The 18544-nt window shown below is 50.5% G+C and overlaps 1 protein-coding gene across 3 annotated transcripts in view; it reads left to right on the top strand.

Annotated features, from left to right (window-relative positions):
- Positions 1-1874: 1874 nt before the first annotated feature.
- CALB2 (calbindin 2) overlaps positions 1875-18544 on the top strand; it is a 63703-nt gene continuing 47033 nt past the window's right edge. Inside the window, exon 1 of one of the 3 annotated variants that reach the window (XM_074969059.1) lies at positions 1875-2066. In XM_074969059.1, coding sequence (XP_074825160.1) covers positions 1976-2066 — 91 coding nt within the window. In that variant the 5' untranslated portion in view covers positions 1875-1975. The remainder of the gene's footprint in view (positions 2067-18544) is intronic. The other 2 variants (XM_074969058.1, XM_074969056.1) reach the window with 2 other exon arrangements.

Below are 18544 nucleotides of genomic sequence, written 5' to 3'. Positions count from 1 at the left end.
GGCATGAGCCGGTTCTATGTTGTACTGTTGAAAAGGAACCCCTAGCTATTGAACCTGGCCCTGGTTGCTGCTGGCTCCACCTGGCAGAAGGGTTACACTCTGATTACCCCAGAACTCTCTAGGGCCAAATTCAGCATCAGTGCAGTCCTGCCCTCTTACACCAGAACTGGATTCGGTCCTTTCGCTCAGAGTGCCCCCTACCCAAACTGCTTCTTTCTCACTTCCACTAGGTGCCTCCCTGCCAAACGCACAACGGGTGTATAGAACCTGCTACCACAAGGTGCTGTAGGTGCCAAGGGTTTTGTAATTTTACAGACAGGATCAGGCATTTATAGGGACAATAACTACATCGGTCTCTATATTAGATGAGACCACTGACCTGCTGGTTGACCTTGGGCAAGTCACTTTACCTCTCTGTGCCTCAGTTTCCCCACCTGTCAAATTAGGATAATGATGCTTCTCTCCTTCCTTGCTTTGAGATCCATGGCTGAAAAGTTCAGTAGAGGAGCTAGGTAGTATTATTATTTAGAACTCAGTTAATGTTGCGCATGATCAGCTGGCAGATATTTCTCTAGCAGGCCATGACAGTAACCCGGCCACCGGGAAGTTGATCGTGCTTCCACCTCCCAGCCCTTCTGGTCCTACTGGGTTGGAGAGCAAGAGACCAGAGAGTCCAGGCCTCTCATCAGCGGACAGGGATATTTCCCAAGGCATGCTCAGTCTGATTAGTTACAGCAAGATGCTTCTCTGAGGGTGGGCCAGGAACGAAGCTACATCCCTCGCTCTGCCCTGGCCTGGCCTGCTCTGTGTGGATCACGTCTGTCCCAGTGCTACTGAGCACCACCTGTCTCTGGTCCGGTAGGGGAGCCCTCGGAATGTCATTTCTTATACAGTACAGCAGCTGGGGCAGTCCGAGTCTCTTTTAATTGTCGATGGCCAATGCTTGTGTAAGGTGCTGGACTGACAGTCCCAGGGACCAGCATCCCCTCCCTAGTGAACAGGCACATCAAGGGAAGAGGCAGTAGCAAGCCCTGCAATGATCCCACCAGGAGCTTGTCCCACTCTCTAGAAGGACTGCTTTGTAAGGAAGGCCACTAATGAGGCCTCTTGCAGTCACCAGCCCGTGGCTCCACGAAGATACATCTCCACCACTTCAGCCAAAACAATTCTTTGCTGGGTGCAGCAGGGCTAGAGCTTTTGTCCTCTCTGAGCTGTCTCCCACAGGGTTTCACAGCCACATCCACGTACACTGGGGAAGGACTGGCTGGGAGAGCTGGTAGGTGGAGCTGGCCGGAGACCTCCCAGCCCGATTCACAGTGGTTATCGATCAGCCCTCAGGATAACTATTTCTCCTTACTACACAGCTGGACCAAGACAGAACAGCACTGAATTCTCTTACCCAGGTCCTGTCCCTGGGCTTGGCTGCCACAACCCAGAGGAGTCTTGAAAGTCTTTGAGCTCGGCCCCGTTTGCTCTGGACTCCATTACAATGGGTCCCACTGGCGTGTCTCATCCCAGAGCACAGCAAGCCCGCCAGTTCACTCCGGAGCACGCAGAGCCGCTTTCAATGGGGAGGGTACCATGCTAGGGCTGGTGACCTCTGAGCAGGCTGCGATATAGATCAATGGCAGGAATTCCAGAGAGCTGGGTCTTTTTAACTAGATCGGTTGGCTGCTGCTATGCAGAAACCTCCAGATGTTAGCGAAATCCTAGAAACTCAGATCCTCCCTTCAGCTCATCACCCCCTTACGCTCCACACCTCTCCCCATTTCTCTCTTGCCTTCGCTCCCTTTTTCTGGCCATATCTCAGGTTCTCGGAGACTGTGCGCCCTCTAGTGGCTGCCAGGGCCCTGTGCACGCTCCGGAGGGTTTATATAAAGGCCGAGCAGAGAGAGGCTAGAGATACTGGTGGCGAGATCAGGGGAGCTGAAGAGAGGAGACAGAGCAGCACGGAGGGTTTCCCTGGCAGCTGACCATGGCGGGGAAGCAGCAAGCCCCTTACCTGCACTTGGCTGAGCTCACAGCATCCCAGTTCCTGGACATCTGGAAACATTACGATTCTGATGGTCAGTAAGAACCTCACCCCCAAAACTTCTTTTAGATACTTTTAGGAGGATTTTTTAAAAAACTCTTAAATATTTGATAAAAACCCATCCCTGTGTGCTCTTGCTAGAGTTAGATCTGCATGCATGTGGGCTTTGGAAATGTATATTTTTCTATTGGGACAACTGTAAAAAAACCTTCCTAAGTGCACATTTTAAGGGGCTTTTTGTTGTTATTAATTGTGAGGAAAGTTTTTCAATGGACGCTGCCCCAGCTAGGAGACCCTGGCACGAGGTATCGCACGTAGGAGTCTCCCAGCCCATCTGCTCTGTTTGGTGTGACATTACTGCCAGGACAAATTCCTATTGTAATGTGCTGGGACTGGCTTTGCTTGCGACAAGGCTGTGCCCTTGTGGGAACTTTCCAGCTGCCTTCTAAAATATGGAGCTGGCTAGTATTTTGCTTTGTTACCCCAATAGTTCTTGCTCACTGGATTCCCCCAATCTTAACTCCAATCCCTTATGGTACTGTTCCGTGTTCTAAGTCAGGCAGCCCAGTAATCCTCCTTCTGCTGGTTTTGTTTGTTGTTCAGCAAGGTCCAGAGCTGATGGGGAATAAAAGTGACACTTGGGCTGAAATTAAAGCCTGGAGTAACCCAGCATAATTTAGCTGAAGTTGGTGCATTGTACCTGTTTGCACCTGGGCTCAATTTGACCCCAGTCTTAAATCTCTATGTGAAGAGTCCAGATCTTTGGTCAGGCATATGTAACTTTTGTCCTCTGTGAGGTAGCAGGGGGGATGGAATGTGGATGGCTACGTTGGTAGCAATCTATGCTGAGTGGATGCCTGAGCAGGTAGGGGTATGCTAGGATGGGGCGAGCTGTCTGCAGGCATGACAGCCAGCACCATCTCCTAGGTGAAGGTTTAGGGGTGTCTGTTGTGTCCTGTCAGTCACCTGTTGGCTTCAAAACCAGACGGCAAGTGAAGTTTTCGCAGCTTTGACCCACCTGAGCCCAGAGATGCCAATGCAACCTGAAAATGAAAATGGCTTTAAATCTGTCCTAATGTGAGGATGGCTTTGGTGGAGCAGAAAGAACCCCCCTGTGCATGTCCGATCCCCTTACTTCCTCTCCCGGTCCCTCCTGAAGCAGGGAGTGAGCTCGGCTGTGCAGAAGGGTCTCTATACAGCTGTTATTTCAAAGTGCCCAGCTTCTCTGTCATGGACAGCTGCTATCAAGGGATAATTAGCCAGGTAAGCCAGCCCTGAATCATAGCCACTTGCAGACCCTTGTAATCCGTCCATTTACCTGGTCCTGAAACCTTGACATCCCACCCATCCTGCACAAAAGGAATGTCCTTTGTGGGAATTGTGCCCCACACAGGGCAGGTGGAATCTTATGTCTCCAGGACTCCAGGGGAGAAGGCAGTGCTGATGTACAGGCTGCCTGAGTGTTTACAATAAATAAACTTCTTATTAGTTTCAAGCTCCCACCTATGGGCTAAAGGTGCTGAAAGGCTTTCCTGGGACATGGAGCTGTAGCTTCCATCAGAAGGACACAGCAGCTGTGAAAGGGGAGAAAGACTCGGATTCCTGCAGAAATAAGCCAGACCACTAGCAAAAGGCAGGGAGTTCCATGCACAGCATCACTGTGATGGGTGTGCAGGTCATCGAGATGCAATGACCTGGTGCTCAGCTACTTAAACTCTCCTCGGAAAGCTCCTTGTAGAGCTTTCATCTCTAGAAGTATTTGCTAATTGGAACAGAGTGGTGGGGAGCCTTGTATTTGTGGAGGGGTTAAAACATCAGTCCTGATACATCTGGGACAGCCAATAAACACACACAATCTAAGTAAACAGGGTGTTGACTCATAAACTGTGCAATTTATGAGTGAATCGGTACATATGGAGTGGGCAGGGAGAGAAGAGGACTTCCCAGGAGACCGGGGGGCACTTATTGGGCATGGCTGCCAATTATTATTGTCGTGCTAGCTTATCATTAGCTATGTCCTTGCCATTGCATCACTCTTTGACAGCAATTAGAGCAGAAGGCAAGAAGCAGACATTCACCCAAAGCAAAGCCCCAAATTGAAACACCCCTGAATCTGGAGGGACTCCAGATGATCCCAGATTAGCCCATCTCTAGCAGAAACTCTGCAGTATGGTAAAGCTGGGGTGAAAAGTTGAATCTAGGGGGGAAGTGCAAGGGGGCACTGGGGAATGATTGTGGAGTGGTCTTTGCTTGTAAGTCCAGGGAGCCTCCAGGCACTTGGGCATTTATAATGGGGTCATAAACTGGGGACGGGAAAATACAAGAAGATTTAAAATGCTGTAGCAAGAACAAAGGTGAACAGCAAGCCTCAGGAACAAGGGAGAGAAGTCAGTGGCACCAGTGAAGTAGGAATAAAGTAAGATCCAAGGCTAGAACAAAGATTCTATGGGAGTGTCCCATCCACCTTTATCTCCATCTCTTTCAGCCTGTGGCTCAAGGTTTGTTCATCCAAATCATCATTTTTTGTTTTCAGCCTTGTCCTTGAGGCCCTTCTCTTCCTTCTCCCTTCCAAGACCTGTGAAGGAAACCTCTCCTGATTATCATCTCTCCCTTCAGGGCATTGCAGAGACCAATTAAACAAAGCCACCTGCTGAAGAAACACTTGCCTCACTCCACAACCCAACAAGCCTCTGTAAACAAACAGCAAAAGTGATCTTGAGAAGCATTTGCAGAAGGGAGTGGCTTGGGTTCATTTGCTTTCAAAATCTGCCCGCATTAGTTTCTATTTCAGTTGGAAATTATTAGATAAGTAAAGCACTTGTGATTATGTTAAATCAGACAGTAAGGAAAAATATGCTTTATGTTGAGTGCAGAGCAATTCAAAGAACCATTGCTGGCTGAGCTAAAATAACTGCAGAGCTCTTTGCCCTGGCAGAGGCACTTTACAGCTAGCTGGGTTCTCGTTAACATCCAACAGAACCAACTCTAGTCTGTTCCTTGACAAACTTGTGAGCCGAGTTCTGGCTGCAGAAACTTTATTACCAGCAATGATGGAAGAGGCAGAGAACCCAGCTGGAGGTTTCCATGCTGCCGGGTATGAGAAAAATCATGGCAAATGTTGCTCCTAGTTACATTGGTGTAAATTTGGAGTAACGTCACTGAAATTAGTGGTTTGATTTGGATTTACACAACTTTCACCAAGAACAGGATTTGCCCTCCGCTGCCTTCTTTTGATTTATAAACTGAGCAGATGTGATCAGCATTTGCTGAGAGATGCAGTGTGGAATGTCACAGTGTAATTTCTGCTCAATCATTTTCCAATCAGCATCCTGAATGCTGCAAAAGGCTGGGTTTTAACAACTCCAGTTCCCATTGCAGCAGCATCCCCTCACCCACATTCTTCCTCAACATCAGAAGCAAGGAGTACAGTTGGGACTGAAACTGCCTTAATTTACATTAGTAAGAATCTTTCCCACTAAGTCTCACAGAGCCGAAGGCCAGAAGGGACTGTTGTGCTAGTCTAGCCGGTCCTCTCGCAACACATAGGCCAGAGATTTCACCCAGTGATTTTAGGGAGGTCCTATATGGCAGAGTCTGGGGAGTCTACGCAGGGATTTGGGGAAATGTGTTGTCTCTGTCATCTGCCGCACAGTAGGCCCCAAGGGAAGCATGCTCAGTGCACCATTGGAGTGCAGAACTGCTCTATTTGGGTCATTTCTCTCCTTAACAGTGGCTGCACATGCAAATGAAAATATTAACCCATCTGCTGGACCCTTGGAGGGGACTAAACTTGCAGATGAGAATGGCAGAGCTTACCTGACAGGTCAGCACAAAGCACGGGTGTCTGGCGGGTCGATGCACCTTGTTTACTTTTGCAGACAGTTAAAATGATTTCTCAGCCCCAGCGGAGTTGGAGATTTTCAGGTTAGAGGCAGCCAAGGGATTGAGTCAAATGGCCAGGGAAATTCTCAATTAAAACATGAGGTGCAATTAGCGACAAGCAAAATCCAGCTTGCTTTTCTTCTTCGAGTTTTCTTTCTCTTTGTCATTTCATCCTCTGTCCCTCATTCACTCCTTAAATCTTACAGATGTGTCAATTTCTAGCTAGCTTTTCTCTCTCACAGGGTTTCTTCCTCTGCCTGTGCCTCTTGCCTCTTTTACTCAGTCCCCGTCTCTCTCTCTCTCTTTCTGATTTCCTAGGTCTCAACATCAGCTACAAACTCCTCTGCTCCTTGGGCTCCATTTCTCCTTTGGAAGATACAAAGTTATCTGACTTCAGTTAGTTACTCATGCATGGGCTGAGACAAATCCCAGTGAAGTCAATAGGATTCTTTCCAGTGGGTTGACTGGGTTTCAGAGCAGGCCCGCACTGCCCTGGGGCCGAACTAGGCTCCCATTTGCCTTGCGCAGTATTGAAAGATTGCTCTGCAGAAGAGCTGTCTGTACATAGCCAGTTAATAGGATAACATGCCAGTAAGCGGCGCTGCTCCTAGGCTGAACACTGCAAACAGTTCCTGCTTGGCAGCTCTTTATTCATTGTCTTGCGCAGTGTGTTTGAGCTGTGCAATGGAATGCGAAACGGTGTCATATTGTTCAGACACTAGGTGGAGCTGTGTGTAACACACCTTGCTTAGGCTCACAACTGTGATTCCTGGCAGGGCATTAAAGGATCTTATGGGAGACGCATCTCTGGTGTCGCTCTCTGAGAAGGAGGCTTGGTAGCCTGCCCATATCTGTTAGGAGCAACCCTGCAGCCTCCCGTGTACAAAGCTAGTGCCCTGGGTTCTCACCCATTTGAAATGCTGGCCTAGTCAGGCAGCACACTGGCATGGAAAGGCCTGGGCACCTCTGGGCAACTGGCAGATTCCTTGCTCCTGGAGGACCTCCTTATGTCCTCTTACCTTGCAAAGCAGCTTGTGTGTGTTTGTACCTAAATTAAGTTCCTGCAAACGGGAACCCCCCAGCCTTGCCTGGGGCTGCCTGGACCTGCTAGTGTCGAGAGAGGGAGGGGTTTTGCCCCCATTGCAGGGCAGGAGTCTCATCGAGTACTCAGTGCTCGGAGGCACAATGCCAGGCAGTTCACCAAGGAGGTGTGGCCTGCCGGCTATCAGGTGTGGCCAGTCTCCCCTGCTGCTTGTCCCATATGCTGCGGTGTGTGCTAGATGGGGGTGGGAGGGCATGACAACCCATGCCCAGTGTGCGTGCCCTAGCTCTCCTGCTGAAATCCTACCCTGGCTGGCAGACTCCAAGAGCAAAGGACACATCATGTAGCACCCCTGCTTCCTCTCACAGTGATAGCCAGCAGAGACGTTGGCAGCACTGGCTAAAATGTGCTCATTTCCTGGTCCTTGGTGAGCAAAGGGTTAAGCTGAGCTCAGCGTGGGCGGGTGCTCAAGGAAGAGTCTGAGCCGTACCAGGGATATGGTCTTTGGGCAGGCTGGGCTCCATTCTCAGGGCTCACCGGGCTGGGTTGAACCCCACACTGGGGAATTTTAGGTTAGAAGCAGTAAGCCTTGAGATAAGATCTTGCTAATGGTGAGTTTTTTCCCTGCTGGCTTTCTCCATCAGTTATAGCCTCCTCACCCTCTGCTTTTCTTTCCCACTTTGGAGGGTTATTAAGAGTCAGTGGTGCCTGGGTCTCTTCATAGACCTGAAGGCCAGACGGACCCGAACTCGCAGCGTAACTGGTCAGAGAACCTTGCCCCGTGAGTCCTGCATCATGCCCAATAACTTGAAAGCTCTGGTATCCTGACTGAGGAGGCACTGTCCAGTTTGGTTTTACTGCCCCCCTCTCTTGTAAGATAGCCAAGCCAACAATTATTTGTTGACAGACAAAAATTCTGTTTAAAACGTAGATGCCTCAGAGCATCTAGCAGTAAACGCTGGACCTGCCGTCCCTGTGTTGGAAGACCGGGGCTAACGCCACATGAATTCTGTGCTGAACTGGTGGGAGCTATTTTTCCTTCTGGGAGTGGAGCCCTGTGGTGTGTAAAGGAAAACTTGTGTGTCCATTGGAATGTTGCTGGACACAGCTGTCCTGTGGTGAGTGTTCGATTAAATCCTGTCTGCCGGACTGATTCAAAATCAACAGGAGCTTGCAAGAAAAGGGAGAGGGAGAGATAAGTGGGGCCTAGCCTGGTATGTTCGACTTCAGCAATGCCCCGTCTCTTTGGGTACATGACCTGCTCCTGGTGTTGAGTAGTTGAATTCACAGGAAAGAGAAAACACAAACAAGATTCAAATCTGGGGGAATTCTTACCCAGGGCACTCCCCACTTGAGCTCTGGCACCGCCAAGATTGGTGATGCTTGTGCGTCGCACGGTGTTTAATTCTTTTAGCATGGGTTAAGCTGCAGTCCCGCTCAAGCAGTGTCTCCCTGGTGGCCAGAGGAGCACAGGAAGAATGAAAAGTCATCAGCAGTTACAACTTGCTCTAATCTGCAGATGAGCTTGTTTAGTTTAAGTTGGTTTTAGTCTAGGAGACAAAGCTGGCTTGGGCTCCTAGCGGGAGACACTGGCCCCTGTGCCAAAGGGCGAGGTACTATTTAAATCCCACCTAAGCACGGTTTAAGTGATGCCTACCTGTGGCGCTAGCTGCTTGCTCAGGGATGAATTGCACCCTGGAAGAGCAGTTGCAGGAGGCTGGTAATAGAGTCTGGTTAGGGATCGTGTCTGAGCTAAGCATTCCCTAGGCCTTTGGCAGACAACGTGAAGAATTTCATGATTTTTAAAGTGCTCATTCATTTTCGTTACTCTCCCAGTGCCAGTCGCTAATCTGGCAATATTGAATTTCACTCTCCATTTCAAATCAATATTTGCAGATAATAGCTTGACGCCATTTGCCCAGACCTACTTGGGACCTTCCTGCTGTATTTGGCACCCTACGGTACACATTTCTGCAGTGCAGGAAAATAGAAATTCACCCCTACTTAGCGGGTAGTGAACAAGATTCATGGGAGCCACGCAGTTGGGATTAACCCCGCCATCTGTAGGATCGCTATAGGCAGCTGCCCTGTCTCCTGTAGCCCTGGAAGGACTGAGGCCACACCCCAAAGTCTGGCTCAGATTCTCCATGAAGGAGAAGACAAACACAGCTCACAAAGTAATGCAAAGGAGAGTTTTCTCCCAGTCTTCCTATAGGCCATATGTTGGGGGTTCGCTGGCTCCACAGGCTTCCCCAGGAGCCAATCTGCTTTTTATACTTGTTCCCCTTAAGCCAGGCGCTTTCAGCCAGAGCCTCCTGTGCCCTGGCAGCTCCCTCCCAGCTGGGCTGTATGCTGGCTTTTATAATCACCCATCAGTCTCAGCTGGGAGGTTGCTGCTCAGTCACAGGTAAGGCTGGGCCCAACTCCCCTTAAAGGGGCAGCCGCTCTGTGACATACACCTTTGGGCAGCATGGTTCAGTGGATAAAGCATTGAACTAACAGATGGAGCCATGGGTTGTAACCACTGAGACCCCTGCCAGATGTATCAATCAGCTACAGCTCCGGCTGCTGTCAATGGGAGGCGTGGGCAGGGGCGGCAGGTTTGTAGAAATTTTGGTGGTGCCCAGAACACCCAGAACCCTCCCCCCCCCCAACTCCCCACACACACCTGCCTAAGGCTCTGGGAGGGAGTTTGGGGTTCAGGCTCTGGGATGGAGTTTGGGTGCAGGCTCTGGGCTGGGGCAGGGGATTGGGGTGCAGAAGGGGTGCTGGGCTCTAGAAGGGAATTTGGGTGCAGACGGGGTGAGAGGTCAGGCTCTGGGAACGAGTTTGGGTGCTGGGTGCAGGCTCTGGGAGGGAGTTTGGGGACAAAAGTAGGCGCAGGGGAGGGGTGGGAGTGCAAGAGGGAATTGGGGGGAGGGGGTGCAGGCTCTGGGAGGGAGTTTGGGGGCAAGAGGAGGTGGGGGTGCAGGAGGAAATTTGGGGGCCAAAGGGTGTGTTTGCTGAGGGGGTGTGGGTGCAGGCTCTGGAAGTGGATGGGGGGGGTTCGATGCTTACCTGGGGCACCCCCTCCGGCAGCGGCTCCTAGGCAGAGCAGGCCGGGGGGTCTCCTCACGCTGCTGTCTTCCCATTGGCCGCAGGGGTGTTTGGGGGGGGGGGGCAGCACACAGCACCACACCCCCTCACACGGGCTGCAAGGACCTGCCGACAGCCATGTGGAGCGAGCGCGCAGGAAGCCGCTCAGCCCCGCTGCGCTGTGGGTGGTGGCGGGAGCCCCCGGGCTGTTTTAAATCACCCGGGGGTGGTAGGTGGGAAACTTTGCTGGAGCTGGGCCCTTGGGACAGGAATATTCCTGGTGCCCAGCCACCATGGGCCCATAGAACTCGCCACCCATAGGCATGGGTGCTCAGCACCTTAGAAAAGCCGGCACTAAGTGTCTGAAGTTGTGTATCCAAGATCAGTAGCTGCTCTTGAAAAATTTAGCCTTAAACTTCTCTGCCTCAGTTACCCCAAATGTAAAATGGGGATAATACTTAACCACCCTTGTAAAGTGCTTTGATGAAAAGGGCTATAAAAGCTACCAAGTTCAGAGATCATGGTGATGGGCAGATTGCAAGAGCATAGATAAATTGTATATGTGTAAAAACCAGGACCCAACCGGTCAGTGGGGAATCACAGGCCTCAGTGCCCATTGCTAGGGGTGCGGGAGGGGGCAGAAGGGAGTGCCCACCAACACCAGAGTGTGACGGGTCTACCTAGCCCTGCATGGGGCTGTTCGCGCTCAAACTGCCCAGAGCTGCATGGCTTTGCGGAGAACCCACACACCCCAGAGGCAATCCTGGGCCCTTGCCTAGCTAGGTGGCTCTATGGCACAGATGTTGTGTGTGGGATTGTGCGCTCTGGGCCCAATTAATTCATGGACAGGCCATGTCTACACTAGAGCCTTCACATTTCCCACCCCTGCTGTCAAGGCTGATTCCCCACTCTGGCACTTCAAGTGCAGAAGGTGGGGGCCCGCAAGGATTCCAAAAATTAATACTAGCCACTCCAGGCTGGTATTAAACTCCCAAGGTTCCAGCTTCTCTCTGACCTTGTCTTGGTAAACGCTGCCACCACCCAAATGCAAAAAAACCCTTTGAATCCAGGAAGGAGCACTTGGGAATTCCTCCCTGTGGGGATCCCTCAAGCCCTTTCACCCCCCCCCCCCCCCCCACTCCAGGGAAGAGCTGAGAAAGAAAACAAAGGAAATTAGCTGGTGACAACAGCTAATCAAACAGCATAGGCACAAACCTCTTAGGACACAACAATCCAAATCCTGTTCTTAAAAAAGAAATTTTTATTAAAAACAAAAAGCAAGAAAATAAATCTGGAATTTAGGCTTTTGCTAGATTTCAGAAGAGCAATTCCAAAAATTAAGCACCCAAAATAACTTTCTTGGGAGTTCAGCTTAAAGGTTACAAGCAAAACAAAAGCATCTGGGGTTAGCACAGGGGAGATCCACAAGCCAAAATAAACCTGATCACCTCTATCTAAACATTCCTAATTTACTTACATATTGGGGGGGGGGGGTTCAAATAAGTAATTCTAGGTATGATCTGATGATTTCTCATACCTGGCTTAAAGGTTTACGCAGCATTCCTGGTGCCCTCTGTTCCCCTCTTCCCAGAGGGCCACAACAAACACAAAGGGAAGGCTCCTTTCCCAACTTTAAAAAGTTCTAGCCTTCCCATTGGCTCTTTTGGTCAGGTGCCCGCTCCCTTTTCTTTATCTGGGGGACTTTTTAACCTTTTACAGGTAAAGCAAGCAGAGAATAGCTACCAAGAGGGATTTTACAGCTGGCTGGCTGGCTGGGTGTCCATAAAAGGGAGCCACCCCCCTGCACGCACGCACACACTTCATTTATCACACCTGCTAACACTAATCCACCAATGAGTCTGTTGCAATAGAGGGCAGCAAGTGTAGATGGCCTGCACCATGCCATCTCTACTTGCTCTGGGCAGGATTAGCCAGCACCGTGGTTAACACACCAGCAGCTTGTCTGTATTAAGGCTCCCATCGTCACTACCATGCTGGGCTTCCCCAGTGACTGCAATGGTGGGCAACTGGAAAGGTAAATGTCCCTAGTGCAGACAGCTGCAGCGAGACCCAACAGAAAAGCAGCAGCTAAATCCCTTACCTTTGCAAAGAGGCTGTTTAACAAGGACTGTTCAGCCCATTACTATCGCATCAAAGAGCCCAGCCAGAGCTGGAAAGAGCCACGTACGCTTCTTGCCAACAAAGGGAAAAATTGTATAAAAATCATTTCAAAAAGATATGAGCCAGGCTTGGCTGGGACTCCCTGCGGCTCAGACACAAAAGGGGAAAGCTAGCCATTGACAGAGCCATTTTCCTTTTCACCCCTCGACTCCCAAGCAGCCATTGCTCAAAAACTGTTGAAACAAGGGAACGGATCAACTTAGAAACTGCCATCACCCAAAAGACCAATGGCCCATAGGGTTCTGTCCACAGCACCAGAAGCTTTAGAGAAAGAAGCTTCAGGTATTTCAGGGACTCACATGGCCCTGTTACTCTAGTATCTGAGTATCTCACAGTGTATTTATCCTCACAGCACCCCTGTCCCACAGGAAAGTACTATTCACCCTATTTTATGGATGGGAAACTGAGGCACAGGAGACGAAGTGACTTTCCCAAGGTCACACAAGAAGTCTATGGCAGACCAAGGCATTGGACCAGGCTCTGTGGAGTCCCAGCCTAGCACCCTGATCGCTGGACCATCCTATATTTCCCATAAAGCTATTGTAATGAACTGGTTTGTATGTACGTGACTGCCTTCTACTGGCAGCAATCAGAACTGCTCAGTTGTGTGCCATGAACTCTATATTGCTTCTGCTTAGAGGAGATTTTCCCTTAGCTCCAACGGCAGGTGCCTGTGCTTTCTGTAACAGGAAGATCTGAGTTCTATCCTGCTGTAATCATGAAGTTCCAAGAGGGTGTTTTTTGTCCCTGGCTGCTGCTCAGCTGTAGAGATTTTTTTCATGAAGGGAATTTCCTAGCTGGGAAATGTACTTTTTCCCCCAACTTCCACCCCATCCCTCTTTGGTGTGCACAATCACTTACTAAATATACTGCAACTCATTCATCTAGCTCAGCCTGCAGCCGCGGACCTTTGCCTGGTGAGGATACCCACCAATAAATCAAAAGGAGGACTTGTGGCACCTTAGAGACTAACCAATTTATTTGAGCATAAGCTTTCGTGAGCTACATCCGATGAAGTGAGCTGTAGCTCACGAAAGCTTATGCTCAAATAAATTGGTTAGTCTCTAAGGTGCCACAAGTCCTCCTTTTCTTTTTGCGAATACAGACTAACACGGCTGCTACTCTGAAACCAATAAATCACTGACCATTGTACTCCCAAGGGCAGCAGGATTGATTACGGTGGCTGTGTCTATCCTTGTGAATGACACTGCAGCTCTTAAGTCTATTCATTCATTCACTTTTATTTTGTGCTCACTGGCTTGAAGACTGTCTCAGCTGATATGGAAAAGAACGGCAGCTCTGAAGCACCGGGCTTCTTGGGACCCAGCTGAGAGTCAGTCACTGTGGATAAATCTGCTGCCCCTCTGGCTATGCCCGTTCAGACCTCAGAACATTGTGGGACAGTGTCAATAACCATCTGCCTCTCCTCTGTCTGGGCTCCAAAGCAGAGGCCAGGATGCAGTGGGACAGCAGCAGAGCCCTTCACTGCATCAGCTCACTGCTGAAGCACAAACAACTCCTTCATGTTAGTCTCATTTCCATGGCTGGGCTTAGCGTGCGGGTGTTGGAGGCCTGTGATCTACAGAAGGTCCGGCGAGATGAAATGGTGGTCCCTACTGACCTTAAGCTCTAGGACTCATTGAGGCTGCTGGGAGGTTGGGTCTAGAGCATGCTGGAAACGGAGGCTCTTGTCTGTTCATGAGCCACTGAGGTAGTGGCGGGGTTCTTGGCTGGGTAGGGGTTGTCATGATCAGCCTCCCCTTCCTTATGGCTTGATGGGAGGGGTGGGTCTGAAACTTCTTCTGTGGTGGTAAGACATCACAGTAGGGAAAAGGCTCAAATGCCCTGCTGGTGGAGTCAACTCCAGGCCGCTGCTGATGGCTTTGGGGAATGTTAGTGTGTGAGATTGATTGGACCAGCCTGGTGTGGGCCAGTTCCCCCAACAGCTCTGTGAAGGCACCTCAGGCCTGACTGGCGCCAACCCCTGCGTTTCCAGTGCTTGGCCTCCCCTAAGCAGAGATTAAAAACCCATTTGTATGATAGCACTGAACTCATTGCACCCACGATTTGGGCTAGGCTTGGTCCCCTCATGGCCATGGGCGGTGAAAGGATAGTGCATTCTCATTGTGCTATGATCCCACAGGAGGAGGGCTCTATAAGGTCAGGCTTGATAAAGCCCTGGCTGGGTTGACTTAGTTGGGGTTGGTCCTGCTTTGAGCAGGGGGTTGGACTAGATGACCTCCTGAGGTCCCTTCCAACCCTGATAGTCTATGATTCTATGATTTGAACCTTGTTGGATGGACACCATCAAACTCATCTGATGTGAGAACAGGGTGGACTCAAAATGATGGCTCTGAAATAAATAGCCAAAGCAATCTCCACCAAGCTCTCCAGCCTCTCTTCTCACTGGAAACAGATACCAGGGCGAGGTTCTTCTCACTGCAGTTAAATAGACAGCAAAGCTCTCTGCCTGGCTGATGCCAGCATGAGGTCCACTTGTCAGCCACTCTTTCACCTCTGACAGTCACTGTGGATAGCTGAATCCTGCAGGAATGCGTACTAGCTGTGTACAGAACTCACAGTGCAAAATGTAGTTACTGACCGAAGTGGCTGAAAACCAAACCAACTCCCCAGGCTTTCAGTGCACGGCTTTGGCTCTGTGGTGACGCAGCGGAGGGGATGCACAGGAGATGGAGGATGGCCCAGGGGTTACGGAAGTAGCCGGAGAGCAGGGTTCAATTGTGTCTTCTGCCACAGACTCCTTGTGTGACCTTAGGAAGTTCATCGAGTGTCTCTGTGTCTCAGTTTCTTCTCTGTAAAATGCAGATAATAGCACAGCCCTACCTCACATGAGGGACTGTGAGAGTAAATACATTAATGATCGGGAGGGGCTCAGATGCTGTAATGGGGGACAAATACATACTCTAGCAAGGAGACCAAAATTCTGGACTGAGCCACTTAGTTGAGCAGCAGCCATGGTTTAAAAAAAAAAGGTCAGTGAAGAGCAGAATCTGAACTGCCATTCTGCCCATGGCATGACTGTAAATAACCATACGGGTGAAACTTCTGAAGCGATCTGACGCTGGGCTGTGGGTCATTTACAGTGCAGTAGTGGGAGGGTAAGATCTACCTGCTTTGCTGAGAGCTCTGACGTGGCCATGGCAAAAGATAATCCAGCAACTTGGAGCTTTTCTTGTTTTTCTTTTCAATTTGCTGAACCAATTGCTGCTCTTTAACTGAATTGAGAGGTGCTTGGGGCTCCTCTGCATGTTTTATTGATAAAGAGGCGGACGAATGGTGTCCTGGTTCAGGCACTGGCCTGGGGCTCAGGTTATCTTCCTAGTGGTGCCAAAAATTTCCTGTGTGATCTTTGGGAGGTCACAGCATTGCTCTGTGCCTCAGTTTCCCATCTGTAAAATGGGACTGTTGGGGGCACGGGGCGTTGTGAGGCTTAATCCAGAAACAAAGGTGCTGTGGTCCATAGAAGTACCTAGACAGATTTTACATAAAGATGACAAATCCACCAGCTTCTTGTAACCGGGGGAATGGTCCCACTATTGTGGGGAACTTTCCTGTCTTACACACTACCCCGATGAAATGGGCTAGCGAAAGGATCTGAGTCCTCGCTCCCACTTCCTTTACCCAGAGACCTGCCTGCCCTTGAGAGCTCCCCTTCCACTCTCCTGTGTGGCAGAGTCCTCATAACCCCAACAAGGCTGGGTCCAGGATTCCTGGGGGACTCGACCCCCAACCTTGTCGTGGTCACTTAGGCAGGGCTCGGGTGTCCCCACTCCAGGGTGCTCTTTCCACTCTGGATGCTTCCCTGACCCACTGACCATTCATAGAATCCTAAAATATCAGGTTGGAAGGGACCTCAAGAGGTCATCTAGTCCAACCCCCTGCTCAAAGCAGGACCAATCCCCAACTAAATCATCCCAGCCAGGGCTTTGTCAAGCCTGATCTTGAAAACCTCTCAGGAAAGAGATTCCACCACCTCCCTAGGTAACCCATTCCAGTGCTTCACCACCCTCCTAGTGAAAAAGTTTTTCGTAACATCCAACCTAAACCACCCCCACTGCTACTTGAGACCATTACTACTTGTTCTGTCATCTGCCACCACTGAGAACAGTCTAGATCCATCTCTTTGGAACCCCCTTTCAGGTAGTTGAAAGCAGCTATCAAATCCCCCCTCATTCTTCTCTTCTGCAGACTAAATAACCCCAGTTCCCTCAGCCTCTCCTCATAAGTCATGTGCTCCAGTCCCCTAATCATTTCTGTTGCCCTTTGCTGGACTCTTTCCAATTTTTCCACATCCTTCTTGTAGTGTGGGGTCCAAAACTGGACACAGTACTCCAGACGAGGCCTCACCAATGTCGAATAGAGGGGAATGATCACGTCCCTCGATCTGCTGGCAATGCCCCTCCTTATACAGCCCAAAATGCCATTGGCCTTGGCAACAAGGGCACACTGCTGACTCATATCCAGCTTCTCATCCACTGTAACCCCTAGGTCCTTTTCCGCAGAACTGCCGCTTAGCCAGTCAGTCCCCAGCCTGTAGCAGTGCATGGGATTCTTCCATCCTAAGTGCAGGACTCTGCACTTGTCCTTGTTGAACCTCATCAGGTTTCTTTTGCCCAATCCTCTAATTTCTCTAGGTCCCTCTGTATCCTATCCCTACCCTCCAGTGTATCTACCTCTCCTCGCACTTTAGTGTCATCTGCAAACTTGCTGAGGGTGCAATCCACACCATCCTCCAGATCATTAATGAAGATATTGAACAAAATCATTACATTACATACAGTTTAAGCAAATAGAATTTATTAAATAGCAACTAATTAAAAAATAAGGAGAAAATTGCAAAGGTGAAAGGAAAACCCATCACCCAGCTCTGCGGCCCGGGGACATCACAACCAGCATCTCTGGGATGTCAGGGCAGTTCAGCCTGTTCCTCACACGTCCCAGGTCCCTTCTCCGGCCCTGGCTGTGCTGCAGGGATGCTGCGGGTCGGACACTCGCTCTGGTGGTGGCCACACACCCTCAGGCTTTAGGTGGCAGGGCCTTTCTTCTCGGCATCGCCCCCGCCCCATCAGGGTTCTGATCCCCCAAGTCTGGCCTGTGCTGGGCCCGCTGCCCAGCGTCCCCCTCGCTCTCCCCAGCTGCTCACCGCACCCGGCTCCGGACTGCTCCAGCCCCAGCCCCAGCCCCACCACTCTGCCTCAGTGCTGCTGCTGCCCTGCCTCCAGCTCCCTGGGCTGCTGCTCTGGCCCCTCTGGCTCTGGTTGCTCAGCTCTGCTCCCAGCACGTCTGCTCTGTGGGCTGCTTCTGTGACTGCTCCCAGCACAGATCCGCTCCCTGGGCTGCTGCTCTGGCCCCTCTGGCCAGCACAGCTCTGCTCCCTGGCTCAGCTTGGGGCCCCTGCTCTCTCCTTAGCTCAGCCCCACTCTGTCTGACCCAGGCAATAGCTCACACAGAGGACGGGACCCCTTGGCCTCCTGACTCCCTCATTAGCCTGCCCGCCCTGTCCATCAGGCTGACCTGGAGCATTGGCCTCTCCCTATCGCCCTGTGGACTGTCGGTCTCCGGGTCCTGATTTCCCATCGACCCTTCCCCTTTCTTTTGGTACTGGGAGCTAGCAACCAAACCCCCCTACTGAGTTTTAGCAAGGGGCCAACAGTCCCCTTACATTCTGTTGTCTACCTGCTAAACCCTTCCAGTTCCCTTAGGTGGAATGGAAACCTTATAATTATTCACCAGCCTGATGCTCTATGGCCATACTGCTTACACCAGTGAATGATCCTGCCAATGAGAGGCAGAATTCCAATTGCCATAGACACTGGGCACAGTTGGGCGGAGGAGACCATCTGTTTGCCACAGAGCCGTAGCACTTAAGACAGGCCATTGTCAGATGGGCCTGAATTTGTAAGGTCTTCAAAAACTGAGGATCAGCCTTTGGCAGCAAAGGAGCATTTAAGAGTGGCCTCGGCCATTCCGTTTCTTCTATCTATGATGCTCTGGGGAACACTGATGGAGTTATACCAAGGATATACTTGGACCATTTTGTTCACCCTTAGTAATGATATGTTCTTGCTGTTAACTTAGTCACTTTATAATGCAGACCTTTCATGGGGGCTGATCACCTGGCACCATGTCATGTGTACCTGGCTCCTTGGGTCATGCTGCAACTTGGGAGATGAGCAGGAGGGTGGACTACTCATCTGTCTTCCATTAGTTCTGGAGAATCCATGAAGCCCACTCGGGATTTGGCTGTTGATACTGGTTTTACTGGAAGAAGCCCGAACACCATGGTGATAGATGGCACTGTAGAACCCTGC

The sequence above is a fragment of the Natator depressus genome, chromosome 12 (assembly GCF_965152275.1).
Source record: "Natator depressus isolate rNatDep1 chromosome 12, rNatDep2.hap1, whole genome shotgun sequence".
NCBI classification, from domain to species: Eukaryota; Metazoa; Chordata; order Testudines; family Cheloniidae; genus Natator; species Natator depressus.
The sequence above is the reverse complement of the archived record's forward strand: the minus strand, read 5'-3'. Positions and strand labels throughout refer to the sequence as shown.